The sequence below is a fragment of the Anolis carolinensis genome, chromosome 1, assembly GCF_035594765.1.
Source record: "Anolis carolinensis isolate JA03-04 chromosome 1, rAnoCar3.1.pri, whole genome shotgun sequence".
Taxonomy (NCBI): Eukaryota; Metazoa; Chordata; class Lepidosauria; order Squamata; family Dactyloidae; genus Anolis; species Anolis carolinensis.
In genome coordinates, this window is record NC_085841.1 from 307,665,432 (window position 1) to 307,681,474 (window position 16,043).

At 39.8% G+C, this 16,043-nt stretch overlaps 1 protein-coding gene across 4 annotated transcripts in view; it reads left to right on the forward strand.

The window, feature by feature from the left end:
- susd6 (sushi domain containing 6) overlaps positions 1-5,936 on the forward strand; it is an 85,159-nt gene extending 79,223 nt beyond the window's left edge. For all 4 annotated transcript variants that reach the window (XM_062968065.1, XM_062968064.1, XM_062968063.1 and 1 more), the window contains one exon: positions 2-5,936. In XM_062968065.1, the coding sequence (XP_062824135.1) occupies positions 2-27 (26 nt within the window). In that variant the 3' untranslated portion in view covers positions 28-5,936. The remainder of the gene's footprint in view (position 1) is intronic.
- Positions 5,937-16,043: the final 10,107 nt, after the last annotated feature.

Here is a 16,043-nt window from a genome sequence, read left to right on the forward strand (position 1 = left end):
GATATTCCATTGTTGAAAGAAGCATGAGGCTTGCTGTGTTTGCCTAGCCTTCAGTTCATTTTCTTCTTCTTGGGATGGTGAGCACTCCGTGCAGGCTTTCTCCACCCTCATGCGCTGTGCCCTGAATACCTCCAAGCAAAGCACCCCTTAGCTGAAGACCCAAAGGATGCTGCCAGGATGCCTCCTTGATGCGTCAGTGGGGTGTACAGGGTGTCAGACATCCCCCAACCCTGCATTCTTCCTGCATTAAGCGGGGGCTTCAGTGATATTAACGGACTTAAGCTCCTCCTACCTCTCCTTTCCCCAGCCAGATATCCGAGTGTGGTCTCCGGAGAGCTGCTATTTACTTGTGCCTTGCTCCTTCTCACACTGGCTTTTTGCAGCTTCTCATGGGCCTTATTATCTTCTGGACTTCTGCTCAGAAAACAGGGCCAAACCAAACTTGCTTTGTTGGGTGCAGATAGTTTACTTCCATTTATTTACTATCTTATGAAGGCAAGACAGAACTCCTCTGGGTGGGTGGCTAAGAGCAAGGGAATTAACAAGAGCCACACACATGTACCACACCCATCAAGGATTCCAGAAGCATATACAGCATGATGTACACATTAACATATTAGGCAGTGCTGAGTATGTGTCACCACTGGTCAACTTCAAAACAAACCTTGATGACAAGCTTAGAATGCTACTTTCTTTTTTGTTGTTGTTTCTAAAAGAGGGAATGATCTTTGATTGGAATAATGCATCTGTATCTCTACACATTTTTAGTTTTTAAAAAACTAGGTAAACCTTATCTGCCTTCCCTTTCTCTCTTCCTTTATTCGTCTTAAAAAGGGATGGAAATTGTGTGGCCCTCTAGATGTTGGTCTGTAACTGCCACCCCACTCTAACCAGCATGGCCAGTGATGAGAGTTGGGAGTTGCAGTTGAATAATACACAGAGGGACACATGATTCCCACCCCTGATCTAGAACTTCCTTCTCTGAACTTGGTGTAGGATCAGTCTAGATTCCCTGTTTCAATGCAAGGAGATTTGGGTGATTCCACTGTATTTAGCTGGGTCTGAGCATACCTGCATGACCAAGCCCATGTGGGGAGTGAGTGCTGCCCTTCCAAGGGGAGCCATCTGTCAGCAGTATTGTGGGTTTACCACGCACGATCCAAAGCCTTCCACTTCCATGTTTAAGTGTTTGTTTTCTTTCAACTGGCTGTAGTTTGGGGTATACTGGGCCTGAATTGAGATGGTTATATATGACCATGCCTATGCTTGAACCGCCAAGATAAGAGTGTGATATTTTAGCATTCTTACTTTTTGGTACCCCTCCTTGTAGAGGCAGTGCCAGGGTGTGTAGTACTTGGTCTGTGTTATGTCTTCCGTGTTCTGTCAAAAACTAGTCATTAAAATTCCCACCATTAGCAAGTAGTTTTTTGTAAATGGCATGCCCATATTGCCTTGAAAGCATTACAGTGATAGTCTGCCTTAAACTTTTTGAATGGAAAGAGCCATGCTGCTCGTTTGTCTGAAGGAAGATCCCTCCCCTCTTTTTCCCCCTTTTGCTTTGCACACTTTCAGTTGGAAACGTCTTACTATGCAGGGAACATATTTGCTTGCTTCTTCCTCTTCTGAACAAGTTTGCTTTTGTTCTTCTGAATCTCTCCATCCATGACAAAACATTTAGTTTCTTGAAGGCAGTATGGGACTATAGATTCTTAGGAGTTTTTTCTAGTGAGCCTACCAAAATTTCAAAATTTTGTGGGCTTTCCCAGAGTTTTCTATGATAAAGAGCAAATTAATTTCCAGCTCTCATTTTTGCCCCGTTTTTAGGGATTGATGGAAGCAGGAAGACAGTGAGAAATATTCGGCATATCTAAAGAGACACTGGAAATCCATTGTAGAAAAACGATGCTAGAGGTCAGCATGGTGCTTACTGCTCCATACCATGCATTGATGAGGATAAGCAGCTGCATCAATATGGGGCCATCTGCACTTTAAATTTCTTCTAGCTTAAATACCAGCAGAATCTGAGTGGGGAACAGCTGGTGCCTCCATGGACAGCTGCCCCATTCTTTTTCGTCTTCTTTTTTGTGGATGGACATTGCATTCTGCACATGGTTCAGAACAGTTAATTTAAGATAACTGCTCCCTGAAATCTACAGTTAGCATGCCCACATTGGCTGAGGAATTCTGGGAGATGTAGTGTAACAGAAAACTCTTTTCCAGACTTTCGATTTTACACAAGCTCGAGACTTTACACGTACCAAATAGGCTTCAGAAGCACATATGGAATATAGAAGTAAGCATCCAGAAAATGGTATCTTCTATTTTAAAAACAAAAAGCAAAGTTTAGGTCAGGAGTTGGGAAAGTGTGGCCCACATATGTCAGAAGCTTTCCACAGCCCATGTTTTTGCAGAGAGCCTTGCAAATATATGGGACATATATCTAGTAAAATGTGATAACTAAACTCCCTAGTGGTTCTGAGGAAGGAATTTAGAACTTTTTGCCATACTTAGCAGAAGCAAAATAAATTACAACAACTAATTAAACAGAGAGCAGTTTTCTTGCTTTTGATACTACAGTGAGGTCAAGTGAATTTTAATTCCCTTTATGTCTGGTATTTATTACTGTTATTACATTACATATAGACCCAACCTTGGCAAATCTTAGGATGCACTTTGAGAGCCCTAGGTGTAGAGCAGGTGACATCTGATAAATATGAAGTTTCATTGCAAAGGGGGGATGGGATAGGTTATACCAGTACTTGGAGAGCATGGCACGTGATGAAAATAATAGCTGTGGCTATTTCTGCTGCCTTGGAACACACTGACAACGGTAGAGTTAAATGTTTTTGACAAGATGGAAGTGTGCAAAAATTCTGGGTGGCTGTTAACCCGAGGAAGATGCTGATCTCTTCTTATTTGGATAAAATAGCTGGATGGACCAATAGCACCACTTTTAATTTCCTTTCCTCATTTGCCTGTGGACAGTTCATAAACCTTTGTTGTTTACAATATCCTTGAAGTAATTGGGTGGCTGCATCTGTAGTATTATCAGAATAATCCAAGAGCAATCCTTCAGTTGGAAAGCCTGCCGCCCAACACTGCCTGATGCTGAGGTGCCAAATTACTTCAGCTTACTACTTCCAGCCTTGCATATTGGGAGCCAAATGCTACAAAGGCACACTTTGTGCCCAGCAGGCATCAAATCCCACTTAAGCTATGTTTGTGTGATTTGGGAATCTGGGTCTGTTTCTGGAATTTGGATTGTCCTTAAACTGGTGGAATGAGTGGTTGCTGTGCCATGTCATGCCATGTCATCCTTGCATCAACCCATGACGCTGCCTAAGACTGCCTACCTAGCTCAGTCATATTTACTCAGAGTGGAAGAGTTATTTCCAAGCTTTAAAAGAGAGGGAGAGAACAAGAGAGAGAAATGAAGATTTCAGGAGTTGAACACAGGACTTCTGCATGCATCGAAAAGTAATATTTTCCCTTATTCTTCCTCCCACTTTCTGCCTAATTGAGAATAGTTCCTGTTTGCGGTTTAATGCCGTGCTATTTTTCATTAATGGATGCAGGTGATCATTTACCAACTGGCTAGGTTCATATGCTGGTAAACGATGACTTGGCAAAGAGTGATTTCTTTGCTCCTCCTTTTGCTGACATTGGTTTTATTGGTTTATATAAGAACTACAGTAAGAAAGCAAAACACTAAACCATCAGCATGACTTCAAGACAAAATGTGAGGCAGGAAAAATGGCAAGTAAATACTTCACAGGATTCCTACTAACATGGAATTGTTGTATCCCATTTATATTGCTTCTCTACAACCAATACCTGCCACAGACTCTGGAGTACTTTGAAAGAGATCAATAAATAAAGAATTTGGGACATGATGAAGTAACTAGTGGTGACTAGAGGTGCCTTGGCATTTGCAGGAAGTCTCAATGTCCTTCTCTTGTGGTTAAATCTGAAATTTGAGAGCTCCTGCAAGTCAAAACAACCAGCATTACCATGTCCTCTTTTAGTCAGGTCTGTAGTCCTCTTTTAGTCAGGTCTGTACTGTAAATATCCTTTCATTTACAGTATATTAGGTGGAGAATAAAAGGTTTCTTGAGACATACTTGTTTTGCGTGTTTAAAGTTACGCATTTCTCTTTATGGCATGGATTCAAGGTATGTCTTTAAAGACTAGAACTAAGATGGAGTACAGTGGACATGGGGAATTGGACAATGTTAGATGCTCAGGAGGCAGACTTATGTGTTAACTACCTTGTAGGATTATTTCCCACAATACAATTTTTTCAGACTGCAGATCTTTTGCACAATTTTTCCTATACTGTTTTGCCCAACTTCTCTTTACCTTTAATAAGGATATAACCTGTTTTACTTCCTGCACATCATGTCTCTCACTTCATGAGAGATGTAGGTCTGTTTCCTTATAAAAATATTACATGAAAAGCAAGTCTCAAAACACTGGATACAAGGGCTGCCAAACATAGAACTTGAAATCATTTCTTATACACTCCATTAATTTTTTATCATGTTCTTGATGAGAGAAGTTTTTCTTTCAGGCACCACAGTGACCATTTTTTTTTATTTCATTGTTACCATTGGTATTTATTAATGTTGGGTGCATGACTATCACACCAAACAATGTAGTTAAAATTACTATTTTGCATGCATAGTTTCCAAAACCAAAGATGCTCATGTTACCTGTGCTAGAGCAAATGGGACATACACAAGTGATGTATGCAATGTTATATCTTGGTTTTTGTAAGGAAGAGCGACTACCACCAATGAATTTGTTGTAATTTTGATGCATGTGTGTTGAGCTGGAATTGGGACTTCTTTCAACATAGTTATTTCCCATTGGACAGATTGTATTGCAACTCTGGAAGTTTTCAAATACAGTGTACGCCAAAAGCACTCTCATATTCAGAAGCATCAAAGATTAGCCACAAATCAAAGGCAGTTTACTCATTCCATGGCAGGTGTCAGTGGCCACTGTCATATTGTGACATGTGTTAGTGGTCTTTAATCAACGATTGCCAAAGGTTACATATTCCATTCCCTGAGCAAAGACACATACATTTCTTCACAATTCAACAACGTTCATTGCATTTACAGCAGACACTGGGCCTGTGCACACAGTGACAGCTACTGCCATGTGAATGTTTTCAGTTTCTCTTATTAGTGCTTTTGTAGTACCATAGTGGACACATATACAAGAGGCAGTGTATGTTTTGTTTGGGGTAGGAATTCTTTAATTGGCTTGATTTGTATAGTGTGATGTTTTATGAATCTCTTGTTTTAAATGCCTCTGTCCTTCAAATCTAGTTTGTTTCCAACAAATGTATTTGATCACTTTTGAACTTGACCACCTCCGTCACTTTATTGAGGTTCTAGCACTTGTACCAGAGGAAATGTGTGCTGAATACAGGTTTCTGCTTTGCTCCAGTAGGTGACCCAGTGAGAATGGTTGTCTTGTTTCTGCTGGAGATTTCACTGTTAGTTTTGCTTTTGCATGGACGCTTACACAGTTCAGACCAAACACCTTTCCAAATCAATATATACATGCCCTCTGTTACCCGCAGGCAGGCTGCAGAACATTGGAGATGCAGGAGAGCTGTTGGAGATGGGGAGAACCTGGTTGCCTTCAGTGTTTTTTATTTGTCCATAACCTACGTTGCACCACTATAAAATTTATTTGCAGAATGGTACTCGTATATGTGGGATTTTAAAATACCATAATTAATGCTGTGCAGGATGTCAATCAGTTTGATTTTGCTTTATTTTATATATATATATTTTTCTGGTATCCTGTACATTGCAGTGGGTGTGAAGATAGTATTTTAATATTTGTACAAAGTTTAATTTAATTTCAATTGTTCTATGTATATAACTGCATTTCTAAATTAAAAAATCTTTTGAAATGAATTACTGTTGTGTTTGATCTGTTGTGGGACATGGGAGTATTTTGGTTATCCTCTTGGGCTCCCTCCTGAAATCTCACAGCTGGGTACTGTTCCCTGTTGATTGCATAGAGCCAAAATTTTTGGCCATTCATCTATTCTGCAGAAATTGATCCTATAAACCACTTCTTAAACTGTGGGTCCCGGCCCCAAATGAGGGTCCCCTCAGCTCAATTTTGGGGTCACGAAAAATGTGACAACGTTAAAAGGTTTCTGAATGCTGCCTAGACATTTATACAAATCTGTTAGCAACAATATGCAGAGTGTACAGTGGACTCTGCAGAAAATGATTCAGCTGTACTTCATAAAAAGGAAAATCAGCCTGTTTACCAAATGCTGGTTATCAGTAAATGTTTGATTTTATACCTATTTTATACCTGAGCTGTGTAAATATTTCTCAAGCAGAAAGGAGGTATGAGTGGAAAAAGTTTAAGAGATCCCACTATAGAGAACTAAATAGTAGAGACAGACATTTGCACAATCCCCTGAATGCCCCCAAAATCAGTTCTGTAAAAATGAGGAAATCCTCTGGAATCAGTTTTCAGGTGATATGGAAGAACGCAGAGAGGAAGGAGGAGGAAGAATCTCCATTCTGGCCATCAATGCTATGCTGGACTTAGCTCACAATTGCCCTATGTTTGTATATATAAGCTAATCTAAAGGCCAGTATTGCAGACCCAAAATCTAGCTACCCACATCTTTTCTTTATTCCCATTGATGTTGAAAGTCACCACATGAGTTCCATCCAACCCATGATGTACTTACAGATTGGAGAATGTGTGGGATGATAGTCTGCAAAAAAAAAAAAATTCATGAATGAGCCATAGGAAGTGAAATGTAAGTATCCATTTAAGTAATATTGGTTTCTACCAGTAGATTATAGACATTACAGATCTGGGCTTGGTCCTAGCCATGCAGGCAAGACATCTGTTGTACAATTGTGGCTTACATAATACATTTATCCAGTAATTAATAAGTTGCTTTTAAATAAATCTAACAGAAAATGCATTTTGTTTGTATGAGCAAGTCATTTTGGAAGTCATTACATGAGCATCTTTAGAAGATTTTAACAAACAAAAATGATGGTATTATGATATTGCTTCATTTTTGTTTATATACTACACGTTTCTCATTTCCTCATGGCAAAAAGCCAAAATCTTTGCTCCTTTCTGGTTACAATCAGATCACTAAGCTGCTAAGATGAAGTCCTATGCAGATTTACCAACTGACTTAGTGAGCCAAGCTTTTACAGTGGAATAGTGCTGAGAAAGTAATGAATCTGAATGGTAGCTGTCACGTGCCATGGTAGTTCTCATGCTTGTCTTCTGCTTGTTTCCTGCTTAAAATCCTGGAACAGTTCTGCTTTTTAAAAAGGTGTATATTAACTGTATCAATTATTTCTCCTTGAAGGAGTTCAGATAATATATTTTGCATGTCCTGCCCTATACTTTTAATTTATATATTTGTTTATATAGAGAATGAATTAACGTCCTTCCAAAACGGCTCTTTCCAAAACCAAATAGTCATCTATCTGGCCTATGATTTCTTTTTTTTCCTTATTACCATGACTCTTCCCCCTTCTTCCTCTATTGGAAATAACTGCACCCAGTCTCTGAGCATATATCCCTTTGGAAATAAATGGCAATCACAACCTTATTGAAAAGGAAAAATGATGTCACATCCATTTGGCATATGTGAATCTCCATGAATATGTGGAGACCACTTTTTGAAAACCACTAGCCAAGAAAAGCATAACCTTGTTAGAAGTCAATTATTTGAACAAGTGATATTCATGAGCGTTCATGTAATGGCACACAGGTAACTCAGCTATTAAACTGAAGAATCATGTATTTGAACTACCAATGACAAAGACATGCCACTACAAAAATATATTTGGTTAGCAGAGGATGGTTGTTTCTTTAAAGTTGAAATTGTAGTTGCATTTGCCCAAAACATATACACTCCCCTGAAACCTCTTAGTTAAAAATATGCACTCAAGGATAAAAAACAAAGTCTTCTTTGAAAAATAACATACCTTGTTTACTCACATCTTGTGTTAACTCACTATACAGGCACATTTCTTATTTAAGTTCAGTTATAGATAAGATGTAGTTCTCTGTTGAGTACACAGGATATCATTCTTAATCAATAGTCCATAGTCTTCAGGTATAGTTGTACTCACTGAAGTCCATAAGTCATATTTCTCTACTGTAGTCCAAAACAGCAACTTGCACCCACTTCCACTGAGATGTAAAGCAGACAAATCCATCTCCAGTGAGGTGTATACAAAAAGTCTGAACATGCTCAGTACAATCACATGTCTATAACCCCTCCCACACCAAAGAGGTACAGTCAAACTGGCAAATCAACATATACATAGAATACAGGTTAGAAAATATATACATTAACAAATAAATGGTGAAAGGTTTGGAAGGTTGCTATTTCCAACATCCTCATCTTAATGATCATGTATGTGTTTTTTTTTATAACGCTAGTCATAGAGCCATACTATACCATAGCGCCAAGGTCCATTCCAACAGTGTTTTATGCTTACAACTGCACAACTAACATATGCATAGACACACAAACTTTCAGCAATAAAGTTCCACTTGATTTCCTAATGTGTAAAATGGCAAAAAGCTTTTTGAGAACCCGTCGTAGTGCTTTCATTGCACTTATCTAGTATTTTAAAATAAAGGGAGGATATGACTGGATATGAACAACAGATTCATTCAGTTTTATAATGTGTACTTTATTTTGTGTTTTTAATATAAAAAAATTAAAAGAACCAGGTGATTGATTGATACACACACACACACACATATATATATATATACACCAAACATACTGAGCTATGTTCAAAGATGAAAAAGGGGCATGGAGGAAGAGTTACAATATATTAGAGCGAGAAGGTTAAATGCTGCTCCATTGACAGAGAATTGTGATAAGTATTACCAGATATTATTAATATTTTATTGTTATCCTGCTTTTCAGAGTTGAAAGCCCAAACAGCTACACTTAAAAAGCAATTGAATTAAACATGTAGAACAAGTTGACTTTTAAAACCAATTCCTTGGCACAAGGCAGGACCCCACTGGTCTTTTCTTTAAAGGCTTTGTTTAATAGGCGGCCTGGATAAAATGGTTTCCAGATAAGAGAGTTACAGAGCTGAGGGGCAGCCACTGCAAAGCCCCCGTCTAACGTCACCACTACCTGTGCTTGCGATGGTGGGAAGGCCCTCTACTGATTATCTCAGAGCCTGGGCTAGCTTGTCTAAGGGGACGCAATCTGCCAAATAGCCTGGATCTGAGCCATATAGGGCATTATAGGTCATAACTAGCACTTTGAATTGTGCCCAGGAACAAACTAGTAGTCAGTGGAGCTGTTGCAACAAGAGAGTTATATGCCCCAGTTAACAATCTGGCTGCAGCTCTTTGGATCAGCTGAAGCCTCCAAACACTCTTCAAAGGCAGTTCAAAGTAGAGCATGTTAGTCATCCAAATGGGATGTAACATAGGTAGGTATCACCATGGCCAGATCCAACACCTCAAGGAATGGGCACCATTGGTTTGCATGTGTAAAAGCACTCCTAGCCACAGACACCTGGGCTTCCACTTTCAATGCTGAGTCCAGGAGTACTCCCAAACTTCAAATCTTGTTGATCTTTTCACTTCAGTGAAGAATGGAAAATCATAGGTGCGGAGAGTTATAGAACCAAGATGACTTATCCCACTTGTCTGATATTTGGCGATAGAGTGGTCACCATAAGCACAACATACTGGCCAAATGGCAGAAGTACCTGTTTAGTTCTGCCCGCGGCAAGGCACTTTAAAGGATTTCTCCTTTATTAACTTTTCTGGTTTGGAACCATCTGATAATTTCCATTTTTTTCTTTTGCTCGTTTAAGTCTCTCAAAAATGTGAAGAAATTGGAAGGTTCTTGCAAGTCTTGATCTGGAGAGAATCCATATATTTACTCTAAATCATAAGGCAAGGTTCCAAAGTCTTAAATACCATGTAAAGATAAGCCATAGTGCATGGGCTGCGTCCTTTTATCATGGTTTCTCAGCAAAATGAGTATCTTGGCCAGTCCTCAGACTCCCTTATCCAGGACACATGTAGTGCCCTAATAAGATGCCTCCTTTTACAAAGATAAGAAGGTTCAGGTATTGTAACGGTACAATACAGTTTGATATCGCCCTTGCTTAATATGCATGTCCCACCATGCTTCTATGATATGAAATGAATGGCCAATTTGTTGTGAAGTGTTTTGGAAAACAGCAGTAAGTACCAGACATTTTGTGGAGATACAGGCAGAACAATAATAGATATGTTCAATTGCAACTTATTAAAGATTGATAAAGACTTGAGCCACATTTTTGTTTCCTGAGTCAGCAGAGGAAGACAGTGAAAAACTGCAGTCAAGCAGGTACTACAGCATGGAAACCTGAAACACAAGGAAGAAACAAAACGAGCATAGCGAGTTCAGTATCACATCTCCTTTGCTCTCACCTGCACATATGCACACCCATTTCCTTATATTGTATCTTATAATTCAGTTTAATTCAAAGACACTTGAGAGCTAATCATGGCTGTAATGTCAAGTATAAATAAATAAAATGGCTTATGTGTTGTCGAAGGCTTTCATGGCCAGAATCACAGGGTTGTTGTATGTCTTTCGGGCTGTGTGGCCATGTTCCAGAAGCATTCTCTCCTGACGTTTCGCCCACATCTATGGCAGGCATCCTCAGAGGTACCTCACAACCTCTGAGGATGCCTGCCATAGATGTGGGCGAAACGTCAGGAGAGAATGCTTCTGGAACATGGCCACACAGCCCGAAAGACACAACAACCCAACAAAATGGCTTATTTTTAAAATTTATTTGGCAAGGCAGCCTAGCTTAATTTTTCTGAGAAAATTCTCTTTTTTAAAAGGCACACAACATTAATATTAGATATACAGTATATCCTTTCATAAAGTGTCAATAGAAATGATTTAAGAATAAATGATACAGTTAAATCTAATGAATTGGCACAGGTAGAATTTTTACATGGCCACGGCTCTAATATTGAAATTGGTCATCTCATAGAAAAGGGCAAATAATTTGTTTCCTGTGGTTCCAGTGGACAGGCCACAATCAAATAGGTTTAAAGTGAAGGATGGTGCTCAGATTCTCTTGTTCTCACTTTGTTCTATCCTGCTAAAGATGGTATTTTAATAAAGGCGGGAAATGCCTTAGCTCCAGGTTTTCTGCAATGGACAATGATTTACAAGGCCTAAATGTCTCCTCCATCTTACTTTACTTACTTAGGCAATCCCTAATCTGAGTATGATGGCCTTCCAAGTGTAGTGTCTTGGCGGTGGATAGGTAGGTGACTGTAGAGTCCTATTCTTGACCCACATGTTCTTCCATGGTGAAGACATTGGGTTCCAGGTGGAAGGCGGTCCCGGTCAGGGTTGGCTTGATGCATCTTCCTCTTGGAATGTTTCTCCCTTTCGCCCTCCATTCATGCATCTTCAAATTCCACAGCACTGCTGCTCACAGCTGACTTCCAGCTAGAGTGCTCAAGGGCCAGGGCTTTCCAGTTCTCAGTGTCTGTGCCACAGTTTTTTAGGTTAGCTTTAAACCATCCTTAAATCATGGAGCCGGGGGGGGGGGGGTGTTGAGTGGCTTCAGCCCCCCCCCCCCCCAAAAAAATGCTCAGGGTGGTCCACAAGAAGGCCTTACATTTATTATTTAAACTGTTATGTTTATTCATATCATGATCTGATCACCATGCTCAATATATCCCATATGCATGGGAGTATTGGGATAACGATAGAAAAAGGTTGCTAGGGTAGATCCTCTTTCACTCAGACTCAGCCCCCCCCCCCCCCCGAATCAAAATCCTGGCTACAGGCCTGCCTGTCCACCAACATTTCATTTTCCGTTCATGAGTTGAGAATATAGTAACTGCTTTGGGAGACGGTGATCGGGCATTTGAACAATGTGGCCAGTCCAGCGGAGTTGATGGTGTAGGAGCATGGCTTCAGTGCTGGTGGTCTTTGCTTCTTCCAGCACGCTGACATTTGTCCGCCTGTCTTCCCAATAGATTTTCAGGATGTTTCGGAGGCAACGCCGATGGAAGTGTTCCAGGATTTGAGTGTGACGTCTGTAGATGGTCCATGTTTTGCAGACATATAACAGGGTTGGGAGGACAATAGTTTTATTAACAAGGATCTTGGTATCACTACAGATCCTCAAACACTCTCTGCTTCATTCCAAAAAATGCTGCAACTCACAGAGCTCAGCCGGTGTTGTCCTCCAACTATGATTATAAAGATGTAAAAGAAAACTAGCGGTTAGAGTGTTTTCATTAAAAAATACATAATAAATACATGTAAGATCTGAAAAACCCAGGAGAGCAATATCTCCTGCTACCATAACAAAAATCAAAAATAGTGCAGCTGCCAGGCAGACCTACTGGAAAGGGTAATTCCAGAGGTGGTTATGATTAATTGCTGCCAAGTCAGATGCAACTTCTGGTGACCCTATGAACGAGAGATTGCCAAGTCATCTTGTTATCAGCAGCCCTTGCAAATTCAAGGTCATGGCTTCTTTGATTGAGTCTATCCATCTATAGTCTGTGGTCTTCCTCTTTTCCTACTGCTTCTCACTTTACCTAGGATTATCATGTTTTTTAATTAATCATACCATGTCATCTCATGATATAACCAAATTCTAGAAGTGCAAAACCAAAATCAAAATAAAAACTGTCCCCTCACTGATTGCCGCACATTTTATCACAGCAGAACTTGGTAAAGTTACTTTTTTGACTGAAACTCTCAGAACACCCCACCTTCCAACCAATTTGACCACTAGCCAGGAGAGAGTTAATAGTTCAGAAAGTGTGGGTTTTCCATACTCTGCTCAGACTGCAACTCTTGCTGCCAAAGCAACAATTAAGATGATAACAAGGAGACTGTTCACGCTATATAATTATGGTGCTATATTCCATTTTCATTGTCATGGCATATCATATGGAATCCTGAGATCTGTAGTTTGTTGAGGTATTAGAGATCTCTGAGACTTCTAAAAATATTTTGAGATTTGACAGTGATATTGCAAGATTAGTTGTCATGTATTTGACCCTAGCTGTCGTTCATCCCAAAGGTGACTTGCCATTGTGATTTCTGTACACCTTCAAACTAGTTTCAATTAATGGTGACTCTAATATGAACCTATAATGGGATCTTCTTAGAAGGTTTTGTGGGCTGGGGGGGGGGGGGCGATTATTGCATTACTTTCCATTAAGACTGAGAGAGTGTGACATGTCCAAGGTTACCCAGTGGGTTTCCATGGCTAAGCAAAAATTTGAATCCTGATTTCCTAGGAATATTGGCTCTACACACCATGCTGACTCTTATATGATAATAATCATATAAGGCTGAGAATCAAACCTGACACTTTTATCATTCTTTTTTCTCTGAAAGTAGGTTTCAAGTAAGAGCAAGAATGGTGTAGTGTTTTGCGTATTGGACTATGACTCTGAAGACCAGGGTTTGAATCCCAACTCGGCCATGGAAACCCACTGGCTGAGGATGAGCACATCACACTCTCTCAGCCTCAGAGGAAAGCAAAGGCAAGCTTCCTCAGAACATTTTTTGCCATGAAAATCCATGATAAGTTTTGCCTTAAAGTCGCTATATGTCAGAAACAATTTCAAGGCACATGACAACAACAAGATTTTAAATAAAGTTAGTGGGTGTAAGAACAATTTCAGGAAAGTGGCTTTTTATTGCCCTTTGTTATACACAAGGTCAGGCTTTCCTGCATCACTTGAATCTAGGAATATTTTTCCTTGTCTCCCCCTCCAGGGTTTTATCTGCCAGATCAACATGTATTGGAAATAATTTGTCACGTTAATTCTGTGCATGCAACAGGGAGGTGATAAAACATGACTATGCTAGTAGAAAGGAAGGAACTGTGCTTCTGATAAGGAATTGTGTTTATATTTTTGTAACCAGAGTAGGGGCATTCAAGTTACAGGGACTTTTGCAGCAGGTAAACAGGCAAAGTTTTGAATACAAGCGTTTTTGCCCAGGAGAAAAGCCAGCAAAGGATCAAAGCTTGGCAACTTTTCCTTTTTGGGAGGCCAGCTTCCAGAATCCTCCTGCCAACTTGACTACTGCTCATGTGAGTTGAGGGATTCTGGAAGTTGTTGTGGAAGTGGTCTTTGTGTTGAGGTATCCTAGCCCCTAGCACTCCTAGAATTAAAAAGCTGAAGCTCCACAAAGGATGTGGCAGTTGTCACCCTGTATTTTGTTGGGCAATGAGGCCATCACACTGCTTTCAAGCCACTGAAGCAAATGGGGACAGGATTATACTAATGGCCCAGTAAGCACTCATAATATGTCCTCCTTTGGCCTTTATGCAAATTATTTCAACAATGACTTGTGGTGCATTTGGTTAAGACATGGACATTAAGGGCTTAACAGAGAGAGGCCTAACAGGAGGGCATGAATAACCACTCACAATTTCCTGTTAGGCCCCCCTCTATTAAGCGCTTAATGTCCATGTCTTAACTGTTATCTCAGAATGGCAAAGTATAAACAAATCCTTTATCTAGGTGTTTTTGATTAAGAACAGTTTTTAAATAGCTGTAAAACACATTCAACATCTGCAAAAATATTGTGATGTCAAAGTATTCTACTAACCAGTATTTGTGATTGCATGCACTTGCATTCATCTTTTGTTTCTTCTGTCCCTCTTGCAACTGAGGTTTGAGCTGCACACTCCACGCACAAGAGTCGGATCTCAGAGAAAGGACTACTGAATTTACTACAGCCTCATAGAACAATATCAGGAGGGAAATGCTTAGAAGGGATTATAGATGAGCACTGATTGTGAAAGAGAAAGCATTGTTCTTGTTTTTATTTATTTATTTGCATAAATATCTTGTTTGGCTTGCTGTTTACATATAGTCCTTTACCCAACCACCAACCACCCACACTGCCTGCTCCCAAGAAAGGAAGGTTCTTGCTCTTTAGATAGAATTTATAATCCTCTCTGTCTAGATACAGTTTTTAACATGCCTTACAGAAAGAATATAAGACTGCTGAGAATGAAGTTGGAGAAGGTCAAAAGGGAAGCCTGAGCTTATCAGTAGAGAACTGTGTGTGGCAGTGACACACACAGCTAGCAAATAGCCACAGCTGTAGACTGATTACACCCAAGCAGTCTGCTACCCTGACTCTGCAACTCCAAGAATCACCCAGAAACAATGAACATGCTGACTATGATAGTCTAGAAATTGAGACACCCCCACCCCCAAAAGTTCTGCTATCAGTTCTTAACACAGTATGATTTTTTCCTTGTGTTTAGTAGCCCAACAATCTTTTTTCTGGGCCATCTTTTTTTTCTATACCTTACATTTTATATACACTTTTATATTTTTACAGGCCTATAAATGGGTCCAAGAACAAATCAAGGTTGAACTCTCCCTAGAAACCAAAATGAGTAAACTGAGGCTATTCCACATTGGACATATCATGAGATGACAAGGCATATTAGAAAAAGAGATACCACTTGGTTAGGTGGAAGACAGTAGGGAAAGAAGAAGTGAATTATAGGTTATTCACATTACAGGGAAATAGAGTCGACCAGGAAAACTAAGTATGGAAGGCTTGAAACATTTGTAACAGGATGTCTTAAATGTCTCTCATTCATATGGTTGCTATAAATCAAATGCCAGTAACAGTATTTTACTCCGCAATTATTCCTCTGTGAAATCCTAAATCTAATGGTCATATGCAAAAGAGGAGAGAAAATGGGAATGGAAATGGAAATGGCTGGGCCCCTGGATGATCTCAGGACATCCAATAGGCCTGATCATCCAAAATCCTAGTTTGCCACTAAGAGCAGGTGGCCAAAAGCCATTACACAGAAGAGAGACATGACCTCACTACCACGTGCAAGTACAGAAAGGACTGGACTGATTCTGGTGCACTGTAACAAAACAAGGATCTGTGTGTCACAAAAGGCTTCCAGTCTTTTCCCCAAAAGACAAAAAAAGTGTTGTCTGGTCATCCA